Raw genomic sequence first — 24,544 nt, forward strand, 5'->3', positions numbered from 1 at the left:
AGAAAAGTAGATAGGGGTTTCAGGCATGTTCATTTTTAATAAAACTGAGACTCATCCATACTTTAGCATTAAATAACACACACACACACCACAGCATTAGTACACATATTTGATTAGTTTGTAAATGTCTCTATCATTAACCCTAAACAACATCCACACAAAAAATGGAATGACACAAATGTCCAAAGTCAAACAAAGCTTCACTAACAAGAACTAGTCCATAACCCAACGCTCATTCACAGCCTGGCAATCACTCTTTCCAACAAATTCAAAATGCAGTGAGTTTAAGGACTCAATGGCTTAACCTTTCAATAATTCACAGTTACTTCATATAAAGTTTTTCATCTTGACACTAATTGTGGTCCTTGTACAATTTTGAAAACAAAGTCAATCCCTTGAATGCCTCAGGCTGCGTGTATTTAGCTGCGGGTGTACTTGCCCCAAATGTGAAGCATGAAAACGGAGGCAATAAAAATGAGACTCATGACCAAGACAGGAACTGGGCCACTGGAATGGACAGATCGATAAAACATGAATACATAGTCTCTTAGTAACAAGCAGACACACGACATCCACACCAAACATAACCACACATACACTAACAAACTATATGTAATAACATTACAAATCATTAATGATTATGTGCATAACTAGCTATGCCAGTTTTAACTCTTTCTCTCCGTAATAATTTTTCCATGTTTTGAAGGAATTCTTCATTTGCTCATTACTATTTCACTACCCCTGTTATGATTGGGCTTCAATAGCTTTGTTGTTTGTTATCAGAAAATGTTTTATTTGCTATAGAATTAAAGGGAAATGCATGCTCTTTTTATAAAACAAAAGTTAAGTTTATAAAATTAAACATTAATTTAATTAATGAGGTCAAAATCAACGATGGTATCGTCGATTAGGAGAGAAAGAGTTAATGTAGAAAATGTATGTTAAAAAGACCAAAAAAGTCTTTTTATGTAGAATGGTATATGCCCAATAGTCTGACTGTCACAAGACAGGAGATCGCCAAAAATCTTTGATTACCAAAGGCTAGCTGTACTTCAAAGAATTGGACCGTATAATTTAATTAGATATACTATTAGACTTTCAAGGGTATAAAATTAAAAATTTAAGGGGGAAAAAAAGTTATTCATTAAAAAATACAAAATGTATTTCAGCACTCTCTTACTGCACTAAATTAGACTTTAATGCTCCCAAAATTCTAAAAATATGTTCACTGCAGTATCAGTATATATAATTTACATGAATTTATGTTGGCACCATGTCAGATTATGAAGAGTCAACTGTATAATAACCATCTCATTAACCTATTCCTTTGCCATTTCTTAGTTTTTTTTTTATCCTTTCAACCTGACCTGGCTGCCTGGTCGTGCAGTTTGCTCATTGGACTGTCGTTTGGATTTATCGATGGTCCTGGGTTCAAACCCTGCCCGCTCTCATCGCCAGTGTCCTATGGGAGGTTTGGACTAGGAAGTAAACTATCTTCAATTCTGAAGGAACATTCCCGAAACACGTAAAACATGTTACAAACATTTTTATACAGCAAAACAATCTTATTAACCCATTCCCTTGTCATTTCCTTTTTTATTCTTTCAACCTGACATAAACAGCAAAACAAAATGGTCAGCAGAGAAAGCCGAGTGACCAACAACAAAATCTAAACAAATTCCTTACACTTTAATTCCGGGGGAATCCTCTGTATAAAAGCGCCACATGCCAGCGCTGCTTCCTGCGGCTTTTCTAGCTCCTCCTGAACTGGAAGCTGCAGGTTTCCTTTAAAAAATAATAAAAAACATGTCACATAGCTATAAATTGACACAACATGAAGGCATCTACCCAAATTATATCATAAATAGAAACAGAATGACATTTACAAAAGCCATGAGTTGTACTATAAACAGACACATAAAGACATCTGTCCTGAACTACTGCCGATAGAATTTAAAGAAGGCCCATCACAAGAACAAAAAAAAAAATTTTAAAACGTTAAATCAAGTGTGAGAATTTTTATGAGCATATATATAGTCATTGACAGAAGCTATAAGAAATACAATTTTCTAACAACAACCTGTATGCTAAGAATCAGAAGTCAATGCACATAAAAAAGGATTTTATACAGTATCAGTAAGTATCAATAAGTTTTTATTTCATTTCTACAATACCAGATTTGTAATTATATTTTCCAATTCATATTGCATACCCACACTTTCAGTAAAGTCTAAATAAAAAAAAACCAGCAACAAAACAAAATGTTCATTAACATACCATACTGAAATCGCAAACAGATTTGTGCTTTGCGAGTACACATTTTATTAAGATTTAAGAAAGATCCTTTTAATTATTGAATTTAAAGTTAAAATACAGGTAAAAGAATCTTATTTTAATTATGAAAAAATATAATTATATATATATATGTTATTTCAACATTAAGTAGGAAGTGATAAGGTCTGAAAGGGGGACTCCACTCTTTCCTTGTTTAATTGTTAAGATTCTAATAGTTCAGAGTTAAAGATACCATCACAACAATGACCACATAATGTCATGTTAATAAGGAAATTACCTTTGATAATAAATGAAGCCAAATCATCTGCAATCACAACAAAAATGTTCAGAAACTAACCTTTGTCTGGCTGTGGTTCCACCTGACGACCTTGGTGTAATACTTTTTGAAGGACCACCACGACCCCCTCCAACAGATGTTGAACTTGCTGCTGGCTGAAATTTAAAAAAAAGGAGGCCATTTGAATTATTAGACTGTTAGACTGTGCTGGTGTGTGATTCTCAAAATTACCTGCCATAGCTATTATTTTTATTTGCATTTAAATTTCATGAATTTATTCATTTATAAGGCAGGACACTTGTATTGGACTTCTGTGTACATCTGTGTGTGTGTATATATATATATATATATATATATATATATATATATATATATATATATATATATATATATATATATATATATATATAAAATATATATATTATACTGTTTGACTATCTACTAGAGCTATATGTATATTGACTGTCATAGGATTTTGAAAAATTCTCTTGGCAGGTAGCCTTTACCTATTTTCTAGTCAAAAAATGTGAAGTAGAAAAACTACAACATTGTACTTATTGTAAAGGACCAGGACTCTTCTATCTACTGAAATTATTCATCATTTGTAGGACTTCTAGATATAAAAAGACAAAGTCAAGTCTAGAAAAAAGACTCAAGATGTAATTTAGTGTTACACTACTTAGACTGACTAGGACTAGTGCCAATTGAGTCTAAAGTACTCTAGAGTCTAGATCTAACTGTAGATTATAAATTTAAATCTAGAATATTCTAGATCCAGTAGCTAGGCGAAAAAGCCAAAGTGTGGATTTAAAAAAAGAATGATAATTTAGAGATCACTTTTTTGGTGTTTTTTACCCACAAAGGCTGCACTTGGAAATATATTATAAAATACTTTTTAATGAAATGTGAGAGGTTTTAAAGAAGTGTTATCGACTACTTTAGACAATGGCCCAATTCAATGCTTAATTGGGAGTTTTTTACAAATTTATTTAGAAAAATAGCCCTTTTTTTTTGTTTTTACCAATACAGGTTCCAGTAAAGTTTTATCGCGTTCTTATGCGTGTCATATCGCCAAGTTGAAAATAAGTTGAGCATTGTGCCCTATGGAATTTACAGTTTTTGATATATAAAGAAATTTCTTAAAAAACATAAAACCACATCAGTCCATGTAAGGCTTAATATTCTGCTTATATATTCAAATAGTTTTTGTTACTAAAAATATGCGCATGAGTTTAAAAGCGCATACAAAAATAATTCCAGACTATTTGATCACAATTTTAAAATATTTTGTTATTTTCTGCAATCACTATGCTGCCATTTTGTCCACACCACTCTGACATTTCTTGTAGCGTAGGACCTGAAAATTTATTTCTTTCAACTTTGAACTTTTGACCTGGGGGGTGTGTCTCGCCCAGCCAAACCAGGCTTAGCCAACGACAAGCTCTCCTCTCACTTGTTCCAAGCTCAATGTTAGGTCAAAGAGCCGAAAAAAAAATAAATCATAACCTTCTGTTAAACATACAGTTGAGTCATAATATATGATAAACTCAACTCAAACTAGACTGACTACTGACTGATTATTCTAGGACTATATTTCACAAGATCTACATCTAATATTAGTAATATATCTAATCTAGTATTATCTACCACTCTCCACAATATTTTTTTTCATTACATCTAGAGTAGACTAGATTAGATCTAAAATCTAAATCTAGCTGATTCATGATTCTAGCAGGTACTGAAGTCCTAGAAATGCCTCTAGATCATTAATAATTATTAATAAAAGTAGTCTATACACTGACTTTACAGTCAGTACAGAACACTACACTAACTTTTAACTTAATACTGCAAGGGAAACTCCAATGGTTTTTCAAATTTGAGTTATTGACATATTTAAATTCTGTTTAAAAAGTTGTAATAGTAAACATTTTACCATTTTTTATTTAAATGCTTAGAAACATTTATATTTAATAAATTAGTCAGTAAATTCTTGACATCTCCAAAAAAACGGGGTTCTTTGAGATTTTGTTATTAGGTTAGACATACATCACTTCCCTCAACAATACTGAAAGGGAAACTAGATTTGACCAATCGTAGCGCTTCATTTTTACAGTAGCTGTTAGGCTTAGTGACGGCCTAGTCAAGCGCTATGGTACAGTTATATATAGATAGATAGATTAAAAACTTTTAAATCTATCTAAAAGCATCAGGACAACCAACTTGAGAAAAAAAGTAACATTTTCATCTAAGCCCCTCCCTGTCCCAAAAAGTAAATAGATCGCAGGTCTGACTGATTTGAACAAACTGGTCAGTGTAAGACTAGTCTAGACAACGTGTAGTTAGTCATGACAAGACAACCAAGTGATAGTGTTTGTTGAGTGGTCAGGCGAGAAGATACACACTGCTGTGGCTAGTCAAGCATGTAAATCACCTTTAACACGCATTTTTTTCTTTGATTACAAGATCTAGATCTAACTGCTTAGATGAAGATATATTTCTTTTGCGAGAATGTAAACCTTACTGTATGATTTTCCACTATACAGTAAGTCAATAGATTAAATTAATAGGCCTGTGTGACGTCACATAGAAACCAGGTGAAAGTCTGATGGTTTTGGATGCGCAGGAAAATTATGTCAGAAAAATATCAATTACTAAGTTATTATTGCAAATAAAAACAAAATAATAATCATTATCTGTAAATCAAAACACATATTATATAAAAAATTGTCAAAACCATAGGAGTTTCCGTTTAAATAGACTGACACTAGACTAGTCTACAGTAGACTCAAAAATCACTCTTCACTCTACTAGACAAGACATAAATGATAAGATTCTAGATCTAGATCTAGATTTAGTCCCTAGAATACTAGATTCTAGATCATTAATATCATTATAGATACTGATCATAGTGACACTGAGTGACAGTCTTAGAGTTTAGAGTATTACTAGTATTAGACTTTAGACTCTTACTTAGACTACTCTAGTCACAATCTATTGAGTCTAAAGAAGTCTAGTGTCTCAGTAGTAAGTATGACAGTCACAGTAACAGTAGTGAGTAGATCATTCTAGATCAACTAGAGCCTACTAGAGGAGATGAGTAGTGTCTGACTGGTTAATAATAATAATTTATTAAATTAGTATTATTAGAGTCTACTGGTCTGATACTAGATCTGACCATCACATATTACTAGATCTATCTCTCTTAACACATTCTCATATAATTTTTTCAAAACCTACAACGCTATCATTTGTCTAGGTCTAATTGCAGAACAACATTCAACTTACTAAAGCCATTGCTGTGCTAGAGTTGACGTTGACGGAAGAAAAAGACTAATCTTATTGCCACGTATCCGGTGGTTCATTTCCGGTTAAATAAGTAGATCTCACAGACCTATATTTCTTAGATAGGTCTATATCTAAGAATAATTTGTGTATATCAGTGATTTTCGTTCAATAATATTATCTTGTTTATCACAGACATTAAAAAATGCCTATTTAAAAAAAAAAAAAAAAGAAGATAATTTCGTCCTACGCAATGCATTTAGGTCAATTACAAATAATGTTGATCTAAATTTGAGTACAGTTAAGAAAAGTTGACCAAAATATGTAGATCTACATGTCCCCTTTCACAATCATCTACTATTGCTTGGGGCACCACACATGACATGATCGATCGACTGCCTTTTTCCATTCTTCTCTCAGACTGTTTTTTTTTTTTTTTGACAGGCCCGTCTATTCTTTCTTTCTTTCCTCTCGTTTTCGCTGTCTACCTCTTCTTCTTTGCCTGGCACTGTTCCCCTGAGATCTTTGCAAGACTTGAGAATTATGTGATTACATATATGGCATAAAGTTCCAGTTTGTGTTTTTTGACAATGGTTAATTAGCATCATCTTGGCAGGGCCGGTCTTAGGCATAGGTATAAGCTAGACAGCCGCATTGAGCCTCCGATTGGTGGTGGCCTCGCACAGGACCATATCATGGAATCCCCATATCGATGAGGCTATTAAAAGAAATTTCTACAAATCAAATAAAAACAAAATTATTTAACCTTGGTATATGCATCTTAATTCTGCTTGGGACCTCTCAAGAAAACATCAAGAAACTGGAACAAACACAAAATAGAGCAGTGAGATTCATAACTAACGAATATTCACATTTGACTAGAGTAACACCTTTAGTAAAATCACTAAATTTAGAAAGCCTTCAGGAGAGAAGACTCAAAAGTAAAGTAGCAATTATACATAAAACACTGAACCATAATCTTCAATAAAAAAAAACAACTAATAAAATAGTCAGAAAGACACAAAGATAATTAGGCACATTACTTGTTCCATATGCTATGACAAATTTGTACAAATGATCCTTCTTCCCTAGTGCTATTAGAGCATGGAATGGGTTGCCTATCGCTATATATGTCTAATAGCCTAGCTGCGTCTCTACTATGATTCAAGGTTTATTTGGGAATGTTTAGATCTACTAGTTAGACTACAAATGTTAGAAGACCTTTGTTTAGATCTACTTTTTAGACTACAAATGTTAGAAGACCTTTGTTTCTTCCTTTTGGTAAAATGGCGAAACGTTATTTCTAGTTTGGTGATCATGAATCGTACATGAAGCATATAGGCGTTAAATGAATTTAACTTATTTGTTAATTTAGATATAGATACAGGACGGTTTATAATTCATTGCGTATTACTTGGTCTTAATTGTTTATTTTGGGTCCAGTACCCTATTCACTTCGTCTAGGGTCTTCCTCTTCGCTTTGCTTAGGGCCTCCAATTACCTAAGGCCGGTCCTGACAGTGGTACCCAATAGCCGTTGTGATCCTCTTTCTTCGTTTGTTATGCGATGTTTGTACATGTTAGTTTTGACAAACTGCCTTTCTTTGGCAGGGTTTTGATCAGTGACTGGGTCCCGGGCTTAGAATATTCTCCTGACTGCCAAATCTTGTTGCCAAGCGTAAAAAGTGCGTTTACCATTGTTTCTCCTCCAGCTCGTAGAAGTTCATCAGGAATGTTGTCAACTCCGGGTAATTTAGAATATCTACATATCTTTGACAACAGCCGGAGATATAGATGCAGATATTCAACAGTCTGCAGTCTATAGTTAATTCTACGACTGAAAGAGGCAAACAATATTTCAAACTAATTCAACTATGTATTTAACGTTATAATCATTTTTTTAAACTGACAATCTATTGAGTAAAAATCACTGGCTCGAATTTTGCAGGTCACTATCTCCTGCCGTCCTGCGGGAGGTTTGGACTAGGATGTAATTATCTTCAAATCCAAAGGAACACCCGAAACGTGCAAAGCAAATAATAATAATAATAATAAGGCTAGTCTTCGATTCCGAAGATTAGTGAGAAATGCAATATTTCCCGTGGCTGCGCAGCCCCAGCGGTGACCTACATATTTTGCCACATCCGGGGCAAACATAACCATTGTCGCAGGTGGTCGATTTAGATTTTCTTTTCGCCGACTGCGTTTGTCCTCGGCCGCGGATTTTCTTTTGGTCTCAAATGTGTATCCCGCGGCCTTCGTGAGTGACCTCCAGCTGTCTCGTTTTGAGGCCGCATGCAACCAGGTGCTTTCTTCTTTGTCAGCCAAGGAAAGTTGACGCCTAAGTTGGTCTTTGAAGCGTTTCGTGGGACGCCTCTGTTACGTCAACCACCTTTTAGCTCACCAAAAAAAGACTGCCTTTGGCATACGTTCGTCTCCCATACGGGATACGTGCCCTGCCCAGCGTAACTGTCGGACCATAAGAAGTTCCTCTATACCAGGGATTCTCAGCCTGTGGGTCGCGACCCCCTTGGGGATCGATTCACGATTTGCCAGGGGTCGCCAAAGACCATCGAAAAAATGAATAGTTTTGTCTATTCTTCTATTGCTGTGTGTCTGAGCGGGTGGGGGGGGGGGTCGCGGCAGAGTGTGGGATTGTAAAGAGGGGTCGCCGAGCTTAAAAGGTTGAGAACCGCTGCTCTATACTGTCCATACCGGCGTTAGCAAGGACATCGCTGTTTGTAGTGAGGTCTTGCCACCGTATGTCCATGATGGAGCGCAAGCATCTTTGGTGATGCAAATAGAGCACGAGCAATATCTCACTAAATACCAGTGGTCTCACCATGGTCTCACTAAATACAAGTGGTCTCACCATGGTCTCACTAAATACCAGTGGTCTCACCATGGTCTCACTAAATACCAGTGGTCTCACCATGGTCTCACTAAATACAAGTGGTCTCACCATGGTCTCACTAAATACCAGTGGTCTCACCATGGTCTCACTAAATACAAGTGGTCTCATCATGGTCTCACTAAATACAAGTGGTCTCACCATGGTCTCACTAAATACCAGTGGTCTCACCATGGTCTCACTAAATACCAGTGGTCTCACCATGGTCTCACTAAATACAAGTGGTCTCACCATGGTCTCACTAAATACAAGTGGTCTCACCATGGTCTCACTAAATACAAGTGGTCTCACCATGGTCTCACTAAGGCAAAGCAACAGCATTATCTCACTAAATCAAAGTAACTACATGATTGCTTTATTAACTCTTCATTGCATTAAAGTTTTCAGACATTTAAAATACTACTTCTTATTAGTTATTCTCAGTTCTCTCTTTAATCTGCTTTGTGGCTTTTATTTCCACATCTTTCGATTCATTTCTTTTTTTTTTCCCGATACGCTTTTACATTTACTTTCAAAGCAATCAAGTGCATTCAAACTTGTAAAATTCTTTTTATCTTCCAGCATTTCAAACAGATATTGAAATTTACTCACCGTGAGAGGTCTATTACTCTAGGGCAGTGATTCCCAAAGTGGTCTGTATAGACCCCCAAGGGTCTTCGAAAGTGGAAAAATAAATTGGGGGTCTATGGCCTGTTAATGAGGGTCTACGAAGGCGGATCTCATTGAAGCATGACCATTCATGAAATTCACTCGTTCACACATGATTTGTACCTTAGTTAATCCTTTGAATTTCAACCCTGATAGTGGAATGATTTTTTTTAATTTAAAGATTTTAACGTATTATTTTAAATACCTTAATTGTGACTATATGAAAGTAATAATTTACATGGCCGAGTCTATAAAATAAAATATTGACCGTAAATTGTTGGTTATTAAAAATTTGGCTTCATTCTTTCTTTGTTGAACAACTATTGCATTTGTTCTTTATTTTTATGTAACAAAGTTTGAAGCTATGTCGCTATGAAACCATCGAAGCTGGAACATCCAGAAAACTCAACATGAAATAAAATAGATTAAGATTTGAAATACTTTTGAAAACTTTTAAATTCAGAATTAAGCCACAGTAGAAAAATGTTGATTAGACATCATAAGAGAGAATAGGTTTGTGAGCGTCTTACAATATATTTACTGAGGCTTATATCAAACTCTAAAAAACTGCACACTATAAGCAAAATATTGACTTTGCCAACCATTGAAGAGGTTTTACAATCTGTTTTACACAATCCTATATCTGATATCATTAAAAATTCCTCGAAGCAACAATACAGTTCAAAGGTGTGATGGTGAAATGAGTTTTGAACAATGAATGGTTATCGTGTTATTACGATTTACTTTTTTAAAAAGCTGGACTAGTTAAACTTTGCCTGATAATGTAGTGGTATTATTATATTTTTGTTATGAATCAAGAAATTCATAAAGAATTGCTTTTTGCCTGAAATTTTGATCAATTGCTCCTTCACACTGAAGTATGATAGTTTTCGAAAGGCTTATCTTTGACACTATTTTTTTCTGAGTTCTTGGTTGCTAAGATCCTATTTTAAAACACAGAAATTAAACGGGAATCGGACATAGTCTATTTCACAAACTTGTTTCATAAATTGAATGAGGTTAACAATGTGATAACCTAAATTTGATCAACACGAAGGCATAATCTCAGTGTTTCATTTGAGGATTAAATTAATGAAGCATACAATGACAATGATAAATTTTCTTACTTTCCAAATTTAAATCAGTCAGACATCATCTAATCGAGAAGATAGAATGTTAACCCGAACACAATTGAAGCCCAAGATTGATATTTTATTATCAAAGCTGCCCACCAATAGGTGATTTTTTGTTTTTGTTGGTTAATTACTTCTTGTAATGCATATTAAATTTTATTTTGCTTTATTTTGCTTTGAATGTCATCAATAAATATATATCGCATTGTAATCAGTGAGAAAAGCACATCTGAAGTTAATGAATTTTCAAAAAAAATGCTGGGGGGTCTACCGAAAACTTAAAAACATGGCAAGGGGTCTACGAGACAAAAAAGTCTGGGAACCACTGCTCTAGGGCGAGGCGCTATAGTAAGAGAGATAATCGAGCTTTTGATAATTACATCATTATGACGCCCGGTTGTTTCCCATCTTAAAGTACTTTCATGGCAAACACTTTTTTTTTTCTTCTAGTATGTTATGGAAATTTCCGAGTCACTGAACTCAGAAAGAGGTTAATGACCTACTTAACGACTGCAATGACTAAATTATCTTTAGCTATTTATATAGCCATGTTTGAATATTCTTGTCAATTCTCCTAGTTCTTAAATTCAACTCTTTTTCGTGCTATATTGACTGAATCAGGCCAGGAAACTAATGACTTAACAGAATATAAGTCTCCAGTTAGTCGTCTGCGTATCCGGTGAACAGAATGCGAAGCATATACATTTTTTTTTTAAGTTTAGCACTGCGGAAGATTTTTTTTTTTTTTTTTTTTACAATACCTCTATTTAAGTCACTCCTTTCTGGAAACTGGATGAACGCGATTCTCGAATACTTCTCTAACGATTTTCCTAGAAATTCAACAGCAGATGTATATCGCTGAGAATTACTAGCTCGTTAACCGCATGGGGAAAACTCTAGTTTGACGTTATAATTTTTTGAAAGTAAAAAAAAATAATAAAAAAAATGTAAGTTTGGCTAGAGACTTAATCCAACATCGGTATACCTTAATCACTGGCCGAATGAAAAAAAGTATAACTTTAAGCAGCAGACTGAGTCACGGGTTTAATAATCGAATTGAATCAGTTTTAAAATTATTTCTATTATATTTTAAGTTTACTAATGGAGGCATTGTCTTTGAAAATATTTTTTTTTTCTTATAAGCTCTTCCGCTTGTAAAATAAATATATGATAATGTCTTAATGTTTCACATGAATATCGGTAAGCAAACCTTGTTGCGACCTACATATCTTATTACAACTAATGCAGGCAACGCCGTTTTCCACATTTGGTCTATTTAATGTTATTTTCACGCTTGTAGCACAAAGCAACAATGATCTTGCAATATAGTGTCCTTGACATTGTTTATTTTTTCCCAGAATCTCCTCCATTCTTCGTCTTGTCATTTTCTTTCGTTTTTTAAAGCTCCATTACATTCCCACCATATTTCTCTGTATCACTTAGAAAATGTAAACGGGATCTTAAAAAGAAAAGAAAAAGAAAACAAAGAACAGATGACTGTAATTAGTTTAAGTATGAAAGTCTTCTTATTCCAGACAAAGGAAGATATCGTCATGTCCCAATGCCAAAATATGCTTTCTGTCTGTCAGTCTGTCTGTCTCTGTAATTAGTTTAAGTATGAAAGTCTTCTCATTCCAGACAAAGGAAGCTACTGTCATGTGCCAATGCCAAAGTATGCTTTCTCCATCTGTCTGTCTGTTTGTCTTTCTTTCTCTCTTTCTCTCTCATACACTTACTTAGTAATTTATATTACTGTAATTCTATAGCCAATAGCTTTTAGAAAAAATAAATTGGGGGGGGGGGGGAGGGGAGAGACGCTTGCTGTTTAATCACAGTAAAACGAGTGCACGGCTGCAGCCTCAGTATTGCTAATTAAAGCTCTGATCGCTTTCAATCTCAATTATATTTTACAAGCTATCATTTCAGATGTACAACTTTTCTTTAGATACAATTTATTTTTATTTTAACCTAGTGGTAAAAATAAAATTAAAAAACTGAACTAGTAATTAACTTAATTCATAACATTTAAAAGTTATGGGTCGCGAAGAGGGGACAGGAGAATGTTAGGTTCATTCTGAAAGTGACTGAAAGTAATACAGTTTATTACTAAAAAAATATCATTATTTAGCCAAGGCACATATTTTTAGCGAATAGTTCAAAATAAATAAATGGAACAAAATAAAAAAAAAATGATTTCTTAAGTTAGGCCAATTACATAGATTTTTCTGTTCACATTTGTAAAGCTAGGCCACCTTTCTCCCCCAGACTTAACGAATCACAAGGTTGGGTACCAGAATTCGGAGGACGCCCTTTTTGAAGCATATTATCTGAGAACGAAGAAGAAGAAGAAGAAGCATATTATAAAATTATAAAAACAGAATTTATGGAAAAAGGACAAACTTGTTTCATGTTGGCCAACTGAGTTACACATTCAATGCCTATGGATAGGGGCTGTACACCTCAATAAAAATTCACATAGACAATAATTTTGGTAGTAGTCTAAAGATTTATAGGACTTTGATTTTATTATATTTTTTGGGGGGGGGGGGTTAATTACTAATCCTTTGTGATATTTCATCTAGTGCCTCATGTTTTTTTTTAAATTTCACATTGTTTATCATAAGACATTTGTCTAGATTTGACATTTTGTGGCATTTTCTTTTGTTTGGACATCTCGACTAATATGTCACGTAGGGACATTTCCTTCAGAGTGTAAACATGTGTTGTGTCATTTAGTGTAGAGATGACATCTCTACTAGTGTCATTCGCCTTGATTTGACTTTCCAGTCAATGTGTCACGAAACATGCCACGATAAATTAAAATTAATAACCTTCTAAATTTAACTAATTCAACTCTTTATATTAAACACCATTCCAATTTCTTATATTAAACACCATTCCAATTTCTTATATTAAACACCATTTAATTTTCTTATATAAAACACCATTTAATTTTCTTATATTAAACACCATTCCAATTTCTTATATTAAACACCATTTAATTTTCTTATATTAAACACCATTCCAATTCTTTATATTAAACACCATTTAATTTTCTTATATTAAACACCATTTAATTTTCTTATATTAAACACCATTCCAATTCTTTATATTAAACACCATTTAATTTTCTTATATTAAACACCATTTAATTTTCTTATATTAAACACCATTTAATTTTCTTATATTAAACACCATTCCAATTTCTTATATTATACACAATCCCAGTATGTTATATTACGTAATCTAAGCAAAGTACCCGTTTCAGACCTTGAGATCTATCTATAGGGCAGATGAGGTAAATGTCATCTGTGGCCTACGGTTAACGATGGTGTGATGTGTCCGGCACAACGACCAACCGCCTTTACTTTTACCCATCTCAAGTCAGGTACCCATCAGAAGTGGGCTGATTCAGAAGCGCCCTAAAGATCACGAAATTAAAAATTCCAGTCTTCACCAGGATTCGAACTCGAGACCTCTCGGTTCGAAAGCCAAGCGCTTTACACATCGGCCACAGCGCCTCCATCTAATATAAAACACAATTCCTATTTGTTTTATGAAGCACCGAAACAAAAGGTTGGAAATGTTTACTGAATCTTTCCTCAAATGACGTCACTTCCTCTTCTGTAAGATCACAGTATGCAGCCTACTCTCTTCCATAAAGTAAAATTGTTAAACACAGTATACCAGGTTTGAAGAGTAGGCCTATATATATTTAGATGTGTAGATATGACAGTCCTCTTAAGATTGGATATTTTCATATATGGCGGAAAAAAACTATAAATGATTAGCTTTGTGGTGTAACTGGTGTACAAAATAAAGAAATAAAAGAAGTATTGATAAGCTAGGTTTTTTTTTTTAAGTGTGATCAGTTTTTTGTGCACTCTTTAGCAGACGGGATCAAGTTTTTTTAGCACTTCCGTTTGTAGCACAAAAACGAATTTTAATAAGGAGGAAAAAAAATTAAGACTTTCATTGTATGACTAAAGACTTTAAAAAAAATTAAATGGGTGACAACTTGCAACAGCTAGCAGCAATTACTATGAGGCTCGTCTTCGAGTCCGAAAATTAGTGAGGAATGCAGTATTTCCCGGAAATGATAAACTACTGCGAAATATTTTTACAATCCTCTTTTTTATTTAGCTGGCAACAGTGTAGTTTAATTTCGAACCCTTGACATTTTTTAGTTTATTGTGATAAATTTCCAATAATTATTCCATTTCAATAGAATAGTTTCATTTTTAAAATACTTCTTAAGAGATTTCACTAATATGTTTTGAGATTTCGGACTCCGAATTTCCCAGAATGCACATTAAAAGCTCTTTAACAATGAAAATGAAATCATAAAGCCTTGATGCCAAATAATTGAATACGCTATTCTGACGGAGGCTCCATTTGTGCACAAATTTGGTTCCAATGGAGAACTTCACACATCCGTACACATCTCTGCTTCTTGATTTCATATTCACATTGCCTAGAAGTGAATATTTACAGTTCAATAGCACTGAATCTAGCAGAAGTTTTACCAGCACAGTTTTTGGAAGAAACGGTTCTGAAAATAGTCTGACGTCCCTCAACGGAAATCGTACAAGAGTATTCCGGGATAGGGTTTCCGAAATGATTGTTAACATAAGCACTCCGATGTCAACGTCTCAGGATGTAACGACGCAGCAGATCATTGGCGATGACGTCAGGGATGTCATCATAATTGTCAACATGGCCGTCCTGTGCCAGATCGTCAGCGTGGCAGGCGTGATCGTCAACGTGTTCAACGTCTGCGTGTTTGTAAAGCAGGGGTTTCGGGACGCCCTTAACGTGACCTTGGCCAGCCTCGCTTTGGCTGATCTCGGCATCGTCTCGTTTGCCGTCTGGCTGTGTGTCTGCTACAACCCTCTCTTTTCGAAGCTGGACCTTCCTTTCAAACCGATGGAGTTTGTCTACTTGACCGCTGGACTACCTAGGCTCTCGTGCGCCAGGGTGTCCAGCTGGATCTTAGCCATTGCCTCCCTAGAGCGCTGCCTCTGCATAACCATGCCGCTGACGTTCAGGTCAATCATTACGCCAAGACGTTCATTTGCTTTCGCAGTACTAGTTTACGCAGTAATGGCTGCGAGCGTGCTTCCGGTCTACTACACCAGCCGCCTCGTTTGGAGTTTCGATTCGGCCCGGAACACCACCATGGTCAGCCTCGTTTTCACCAACGATCGCTTCGCTGTCGACAACGTTGCTTTCATGGTCGGCGTCTTCCTGTCCGTGGCTTCATTCGCCATTGTGGCCGTCTGCACGACCATCTTAATATGGAGTCTCAGGAAGAAAACAAAATGGCGGGAGCAGGCGATTGCCAAAGTAGGCTCGGACAGTAAGTTCCCCCTAGTTTCATCTAGAAACAAACGCGTCGGGAAAATGGTCTCCGTCATCTCCATCTTCTTTATCGTCTGCTACACGCCAAACACAGTCAACCAGCTGGTTATGTCCCTTGTTCAGGACTTCGCTAAAAACGGCTCGCAAGTCAACGCTAACCAGGTGTCGTGGTCTTTCGGCTTCCTGTTGGAATCCGTCTACTCCTTAGTCACCATCATTATCTACTACAAGATGAGTTCCCGATTTCGTGACACCGTGATCTCGATGTTTCAAAGGAATAGAGGTTCAGATCACATGAACTCAACATCTTCCTATTCAAGTAATGGAAATCAACAGTGGCAGTAATCCCCCTTTAATTCATTTAATGACATGATTAGAATTTAGTATTTGTTTCGGGAATAAGGGGAAAGTTTTACTTAGCGACAAGTGACGTGACAGACCTTTAAAAAACAAGAACGCTCTAGGCGACGCTTTAGAATCAAGACTTTTTCTTATTTACAGTAAGAATAAGAAGCATTATATAGACGGCTAGTAATAGAGGACATCGGACTGTTCCCGTATTAAGTATTAAAAATATTTGTTGTTTCAACACCAGCGTCGACTTTATTTATCGATTGTTGCCCTTTCGTCGGTGTTATCTGTTCCAGTATTGAGTTCAGTGTTACCTCCAATTGGACTTAGTTATATTTTCAAGTACTAAACACCGCGGAAGAGCATAACACTATGTGACAATCTTCATTAGTCTTCTTTAAAAAAAATGATACACACTTCTACAAAAGTCTATTTCAACTCTTTCTGTCTGGTACAATTTTCGTGCTAATTATTTCTCCCATCTATCATTCTCGGATCCAGTTGAAAAGCATAACAAATTGCGCTGAGGACACTTCAGGACAGAAGAATAAAATGTAAACTATTTACTGGAACAAAACACGAATCAGAAAAATAAAAATTAATTTAAAATGAGAACTGAAAAATGCATAAGATATATGCCGCAGAGAAAAAGGTACTTCCGTCTCAATTTACTAATTCTAGTTTTAAACCAAAGAAACGAAACGCGTCAGCGCATTATCGACCATTAATTATTTATTGGTAATTAATAAATTTAGTTTGACATAAAAAGGGTAAATAAATCTTACAGTACTCAGATATGTGCAGTTCTTTCTCTTCTATAAGCTTTTTTAATTTTTTTTTTTTTTTTACATTTTGCTTGTTTTTAGATCGTAACAATAAACAGATTTACAAAATATTCATTATTAATTGTTGGGGAAAAAAAGTGGATGTAGCTTTTATATTATTTTGTAATGTTTTGAAATAACAGTTACATCAAGTACATTGTGTATATATTCAGGCAAGGACACATGCAAAATATGTTTCTATATTAGGTGTTTAAAGAGTTAAATGTTTTTATATGTTTTCACACAGAAAGAAAAGGGAGTTTTTAAATGAAGTCGGTGAGTGTTGTTGACCGGTCGTTGACTTGTAGCACCACACTGCTGGTAGACAACTTCACTGCTGTAGGCGTATTATATTTTAACTTGTAAAACTTGAAATAACTGGAATAACTTCTTCTGGGAACAAAGCTAAATATAACTTTCATTCAACATTGACAAATTCATCTTGAGATGAAAAAAAAAAAGTAGACTTTAGTAATAATAGAAAATGATATTTTGAACACAATCTAACTTACAACAAAACCACGTCTTTTCACTCTGGCATTCTGGAGTCGTCTGGCGTATCCAAGACAGCTCACGACAGTGCCGCTTATATTGCATCATTAACACATTCAACCAATCGCAAATTTCTTCTCATGTCACCATATAAACACACACACACGCACACTCCATAAAAATGGAGTAAAAGCATCATGAATAGCTCATCAACTGAGACGACACTGTTACAGTTCTTCCATAGCTAATGTAAAGTTCCCCTTTCAGACCTTTTATTAATAGCGCAGACGGTTAATGAGAGTGTCATGTGGCCAGCACAACGACCAACAGCCTTTGCTTTACCCAACTAATGTCAAGCACGCATTATAGTTGAATGGAAATTGAAAATCCCAGCCTTCACCGAGATTCGAACCCTAGCCGGTTGAAAAGTTTTTTGTTTAAAATATTTTATATACCAAATTTTACTAGGATATAAAAGTAATTACAATACTTTAATGCAAGAGGGTCTTTAGTTGGAAGGGTCAATCCCACTAGTTTACTAATCAAACAACTTAAAAAAGCTGAAATACTGTTTCGTGATTTGACTATTCCTATCAGCTATTAAATTATGATTACTAGTTTATAACATTAGCAAAAAGACATGATTTTACGGTTGGGGTCAACGCAAAGTGGGCAATTTCAAAAAAGGGTCGCGGAACTAAAAAGGTTGAGAACCGCTGAATTAAAATATCTCAAGTTTTAAACCATTGATTAAATCTAATGAAAGAATCAGGAGGCGCGGTGAATAGTTATTGGCTTACGAACCGGGGTCACTGGTTAGAATCCTGGTGAAGACTGTGATTTTTTATTTCAGGATCTTTAGAACTCTAATCAACCTAATCAACTCTAATCAACCTAATCAACTCTAATCAGTCTAATCTACTCTAATCAGTCTAATCTACTCTAATCAGTCTAATCAACTCTAATCATTTTAATCAAATCTAATCAGTCTAATCAACTCTAATCAGTCTAATCTACTCTAATCAGTCTAATCTACTCTAATCAGTCTAATCAACTCTAATCAGTCTAATCAACTCTAATCAGTCTAATCAACTCTAATCCAGTGTAATCTACTCTAATCAGTCTAATCAATTCTAATCAGTCTAACCAACTCTAATCAATTTAATTAACTCTAATCAGTCTAATCAACTCTAATGTCTACTCGACACTAATCAGTCTAATCTACTGTAATCAGTATCATCAACTCAAATTAGTCTAATCAACTCTAATCCAGTCTAATCTACTCTAATCAGTCTAATCAACTCTAATTAGTCTAATAAAACTCTAATCAGTCTAATAAAACTTTAATCAGTCTAATAAAACTCTAATCAGTCTAAGTAAGTCTCCTTTACTCCTTACTACTCGTTTGACCTGTTGAGGGAAGAAGAGAATTTTTCTGTTTTTCTGTGCTGTTGAGGAGTAACTGTAAAGGGATATAATTATTTCTAAAATTAATATCTAAAATAAAATTCGTGTTGTTTCCCCTTATTTATCCTTGACTGAATGAATTTTTATGTTGGTATGAGTACGTATATGTGTGTGTGTGTTGCAAAGGAATGTGTACTATTTGAATGCGGAGCACTTCCCAGAGCACCACCCACTTCCTGACGTCTGCCATTTTCTTCCTTCCCGCCTTAGTACTTCCCTCCCCTTCCACTTCGAAAACACCTTAAACAAAATTTGAATAAGTTATACAAATGTTTCGAAGCGGCTTGCTCGGTTGAATGGTGACAGTAAATAGATGTACAGTCTAGCTGCATTCAGTTTGAGATGTATAGAGAACCTGTTTCAGCGGTTCTTGTCAGATCATTTGGTCACGGACAAAGACGGACTGCTTGTAGTGCTAACAGAGGTGGAAATACCAGCTAAGAATGGAGCACCTTTTTAAAAAAAAAAAGATAACCGCTTATTTAGTCAGTTTGGACATTCTCTTATTTAGTCAGTTTGGACATTCTCTTATTTAGTCAGTGTGGACATTCTCTTATTTAGTCAGTTTGGACATTCTCTTATTTAGTCAGTTTGGACATTCTCTTATTTAGTCAGTGTTTTGAAATTCTCTTATTTAGTCAGTTTGGACATTCTCTTATTTAGTCAGTTTGGACATTCTCTTATTTAGTCAGTTTGAAATTTTCTTATTTAGTCAGTTTGGACATTCTCTTTTTTAGTCAGTTTGAAATTCTCTTATTTAGACAGTTTGGACATTCTCTTTCATCTTTTCAACACATTTTTGTCCTCGGTTAAGCATTTGTTGTTTTTGTCTTGTATTGTGTTGGTTCTTCCATGCTTTGAAGTAGTGAGGTCCTTTACTAATTGGTACGCTTTTTTTGCTGTTGTTTCTATTAAGTCCCTGTTCAATTTCTTGACACTTATTCTCTATCCACTTTTTCTTCGCTTCTTTCATTCCCTTTCTAATCCGTTTGTTGACGCTTTTGTATTCTTGGACATATTTTGGGTCGGACAGCTTTTTCCCTTTAAGCTCCCGTCGCTTGTCACAGAGTTGGAGTATATCCTCTGTTACCCAGGGTTTTTTGGTCGGGCGGAGCTTCCCTAATATTTCCAGGGCTGTATCTGTGACTGCTGTGTTTAGCATATTGACTTGCGTATCGATATCCTGGTCATTGGAGTCCAAGATGTTGAGGGCTGCAAAGCGTCCTCCTACTTGTGCCTCGAATATGGCTGCTACTTGGGGGTCTTTCAGCTTGTCCAGGTCAAATTTTATCCTGGTAGGTCCTTGTTTTGTTACCTTTTTTAGGTGTACTTTAAGGGTCGTCATAACAAGGTCATGGTCGCTTCCAATGTCAGCTCCAGGAAAACTTCTTGTTTTAGCTGTATGGATGCTTGTCTTAAAACGGAATGGACGGAATACTGTTCAGAGTTGTATAACTTTGAAATCTCAGGAGATCCAGAGATACTAAATGTCCCGACAGTTTCCAACATTGACGACTATCCGATTCTTCGCTCGGAAGTAGCAGCAGCAGTAAAAGCCCTGAAAAAGGGAAAATCGGCCGGAGTTGACAACATTCCTGGCGAACTTCTTCAGGCGGGAGGAGAAACTATGATAAACGCACTCTATATGATTTGCAACAAGATCTGGCAATCAGGAGATTGGCCCAAACCCTGGACCCAATCACTCATAATAACCCTTCCAAAGAAAGGCAACTTACAACTCTGTCAAAACTATCGCACCATCAGCCTCATAAGTCATCCCAGCAAAGTACTGTTAAAAATCATATTAAACCGGCTAAAACCGATAGCAGACAACATCATATCAGAAGAACAAGCAGGTTTTAGACAAGGTCGCAGCACAACAGAGCAAATCCTAAACCTCAGAATACTCTGTGAGAAATATCTCCAACACCAAGAGAATCTTTTCCATGTCTTTATTGATTTCAAGAAAGCTTTCGATCGAGTATGGCACGGAGCACTCTGGGCGACAATGGAAAAGTACAACATTAATAAAAACATAATCAAAGTTATCCAGAACCTCTACAAGGAGGCCACCAGTGCGGTGTACTTCAACAATAATATTGGGGACTGGTTCAAAACCACAGTTGGAGTAAGACAAGGCTGCCTACTGTCACCAACACTCTTCAATATCTTCCTTGAAAGGATAATGGAAGATGCCCTCGAGGGCTATGAAGGTACTGTTAGCATTGGAGGAAGAAGAATTACTAACTTGCGCTTCGCAGATGACATTGACGGCCTAGCAGGGACAGAAGAAGAACTAGCTGACCTGGTGATGCGCATTGACAAGACTTCCGCAGCATATGGCATGCAAATAAATGCCGAAAAAACTCAAATTATGACCAATAGCCATCAGGGCTTTAAAAGAGACATCAGTATTGGAGGTGAAAAGCTAACTAGTGTTAACAGCTTCAAATACCTCGGAGCTATTGTCTCAGATGAGGGAACAAAACCCGAATTATGGGCCCGAATAGCACAGTCCACAGCAGCCCTTTCAAAACTTAAAATAATATGGAAAGATAAGGGCTTAGCCCTCGGCACCAAAATTAGACTGATGCGCTCTCTGGTCATGGCCACATTTTTATATGCTTGTGAGTCGTGGACGTTGAATGCAGAGCTTGAGAGGAGGATCCTAGCAATGGAATTGAGATGCCACAGGAGGATCCTAGGCATCACATTCAAAGACCGCATCACAAACCAAGAAATCAGAGACAGGGTTACTGTAGCGATCGGAGCTCATGACGACCTGCTTACTATTGTGAAAAAACGAAAGCTTAAAACCTTTGGCCACATTACGAGATCTACGGGGCCTTTCTTCAGGGAACAGTGCCAGGGAAAGAAGAAGAGGCAGACAGAAAAAGCGATGGGAGGACAACATTAAAGAATGGAAGGGCCTGCCATTGAGAGAGGTTCTAAACAAGGCAAAAAAAAGGGAGGAATGGAGAAAGACGGTCGACAAATCTTGCCTGGTGGCCCAACGGTCCAACAGACTAAGGGATAGGTAAAGGGTAAAGGTAAGGACATTCTCTTATTTAGTCAGGTTGGACATTCTCTTATTAAGTCAGTTTGAAATTCTCTTATTTAGTCAGTTTGGACATTCTCTTATTTAGTCAGTTTGAAATTCTCTTATTTAGTCAGTTTGAAATTCTCTTATTTAGTCAGTTTGGACATTCTCTTATTTAGTCAGTTTGGACATTCTCTTATTTAGTCAGTTTGAAATTCTCTTATTTAGGCAGTTTGGACATTCTCTTATTTAGTCAGTTTGGACATTCTCTTATTTAGTCAGGTTGAAATTCTCTTATTTAGACAGTTTGGACATTCTCTTATTTAGTCAGTTTGGACATTTTCTTATTTAGTCAGTTTGAAATTCTCTTATTTAATCTGTTTGGAATTCTCTTATTTAGTCAGTTTGAAATTCTGTTATTTAGTCCGTTTGGACATTATCTTATTTAGTCAGTTTGAAATTCTGTTATTTAGACAGTTTGGACATTCTCTTATTTAGTCAGTTTGAAATTCTCTTATTTAGACAGTTTGGACATTCTCTTATTTAGTCAGTTTGAACATTCTCACAGAAATAAAGATTATTTCCTCTTAGCCCGAGCCTACTATTAGAATACAGACATGCGGTCCCAGAGTGACAATTCTCCGAAGCATTCATCTGGCAGCCATTTTTCTAAAAAAAAAATACATGAAGAGAAAAAAATTCAAACCAACACGGAAGGATTAAAAATTTAAAAGGCATTGTGGGAAAGTGGTTGTATGGGTCAGGAACAAGTTCTAGGCTGTTCTCTGTCTCCATAAGGACAAAGCTCTCTTTTCTCTCTGTCAGAGACATTCTCTTTTCTCTCTGTCAGAGACATTCTCTTGTCTCTCTGTCAGAGACATTCTCTTGTCTCTCTGTCAGACACAAAGTTCTCTTTTCTCTCTAACTCTATCTATCTATCTATCTATCTATCTATCTATCTATCTATCTATCTATCTATCTATCTATCTATCTATCTATCTATCTATCTATCTGTCTATCTGTCTATCTATCTATCTATCTGTCTATCTATCTATCTATCTATCTATCTATCTATCTATCTATCTATCTATCTGTCTATCTGTCTATCTATCTATCTATCTGTCTATCTATCTATCTATCTATCTATCTATCTATCTATCTATCTATCTATCTATCTATCTATCTATCTGTCTATCTATCTATCTATCTATCTATCTATCTATCTATCTATCTATCTGTCTATCTATCTATCTATCTATCTATCTATCTATCTATCTATCTATCTATCTATCTATCTGTCTATCTATCTATCTATCTATCTATCTATCTATCTATCTATCTATCTATCTATCTGTCTGTCTGTCTGTCTGTCTGTCTGTCTATCTATCTATCTATCTATCTATCTATCTATCTATCTATCTATCTATCTATCTATCTATCTATCTATCTATCTATCTATCTATCTAAACAGATAATCTCTAAACTAATGCCACCAGATAACACTTTCTTCAACAAACGATGAACCGCGCCTATGCGCACCCCTCCACTTTTCGCTACTGTTGTGGTTGCAGATGAAAAAAACAAATTGCCACCATGATTATGTCCCTTGAAATGGTGACTTTGGGCGTGGATCAGGCTCTAGTCATGTAGTTTTCATTCTAATGAACAATGCCAGTTATTCAGACTCAGTGAACCAAGACTTGCCGGATAAACAACAAATTATAAAACCTCGTAAAATATTTAAAGACAAGGAGGAGTGGATATATTTGTGTGGTCTTTTTCTTTGAAATACATTTTTGGGGGTTTTCTCCATCGGCCTGTGTCACGACCTTTAATAATGTTTCATATTTATCAAAGTGGATCGAGTTACCGCCCCTTGTTTATTGTTAACGACTTCAGTTGTGGATGCTCCATTTCAAAGGGTACACATGTACTCTCTAAGCCCTGACTTTCTTCGTGCATGCAAACTTCCAGAAACAATTAAAACAAACCAAAAAAAAAAAGTACATTTTAAAACAAACATGTTAATTACAATAAACATAAACCATCATCTAGAGGACGACATGGGGGCGCGGTGGCTGAGTGATTAAGCGCTTGGCCTCCGAACCTGCGGTCCTGGGTTCGAATGTCGGTGAAGACGGGGATTTTGAATTTCGGGATTTTTGGGCGCTCCCGAGTCCACCAAACTCTAATGGGTACCTGACTTAAGTTGGGGAAAGTAAAGGCAGTTGGTCGTTGTGCTGGCCGCATGACACTCTGCTCGTCAACCGTTGGCCAAAGAAACAGATGATCTTCCCTAAAGATCGCAAGATCTGAAAGGGAAACTTTACTTTTTAAAAGGCGACTATGCACTTACATAAAGATAAGAGAAGGTTAGATATGGCTGGGAAGTGAAAGGTCATTTACAGAAATTGCTCCATAGACAGAGAAATCCTATTTAGAACGGGCTCTCGATTACTAGACT

At 35.8% G+C, this 24,544-nt stretch overlaps 3 protein-coding genes across 3 annotated transcripts; 2 read left to right on the forward strand and 1 right to left on the reverse strand.

Moving 5' to 3' along the window:
* Positions 1-11: 11 nt before the first annotated feature.
* LOC106075390 (protein transport protein Sec61 subunit beta-like) lies at positions 12-5,970 on the reverse strand. Its single transcript, XM_056013962.1, has 4 exons — positions 5,858-5,970; positions 2,633-2,727; positions 1,687-1,785; positions 12-507 (listed from the first exon to the last, which is right to left on the reverse strand). The coding sequence occupies exons 1-4, from the start codon at positions 5,864-5,866 to the stop codon at positions 420-422; spliced, it is 291 nt and encodes a 96-aa protein (XP_055869937.1). The 5' UTR covers positions 5,867-5,970; the 3' UTR covers positions 12-419.
* Positions 5,971-8,647: 2,677 nt separating this feature from the next.
* LOC129923302 (uncharacterized) lies at positions 8,648-9,106 on the forward strand. The gene has a single exon (XM_056013574.1). It carries the CDS (start codon positions 8,648-8,650, stop codon positions 9,104-9,106), a length of 459 nt encoding a protein of 152 aa, XP_055869549.1.
* A 5,855-nt stretch (positions 9,107-14,961) lies between these two features.
* Positions 14,962-16,251, forward strand: LOC106062364 (uncharacterized). The gene has a single exon (XM_013220627.2). The coding sequence runs from the start codon at positions 14,962-14,964 to the stop codon at positions 16,249-16,251; it is 1,290 nt and encodes a 429-aa protein (XP_013076081.2).
* Positions 16,252-24,544: the final 8,293 nt, after the last annotated feature.

This window comes from Biomphalaria glabrata, chromosome 16 (assembly GCF_947242115.1).
Source record: "Biomphalaria glabrata chromosome 16, xgBioGlab47.1, whole genome shotgun sequence".
In the NCBI taxonomy this organism is placed as follows: Eukaryota; Metazoa; Mollusca; class Gastropoda; family Planorbidae; genus Biomphalaria; species Biomphalaria glabrata.

Coding starts and splice junctions, on each gene's coding strand:
- LOC106075390 (XM_056013962.1), bottom strand. Junction 1,786..2,632: donor GGAACCACAGCCAGACAAAG/GTTAGTTTCTGA, acceptor TATTTTTTAAAG/GAAACCTGCAGCTTCCAGTT. Junction 508..1,686: donor GATTCCCCCGGAATTAAAGT/GTAAGGAATTTG, acceptor TGTCCATTCCAG/TGGCCCAGTTCCTGTCTTGG.
- LOC106062364 (XM_013220627.2), top strand. CDS start 14,962: ATGGAGAACTTCACACATCCGTACACATCTCTGCTTCTTGATTTCATA.
- LOC129923302 (XM_056013574.1), top strand. CDS start 8,648: ATGCAAATAGAGCACGAGCAATATCTCACTAAATACCAGTGGTCTCAC.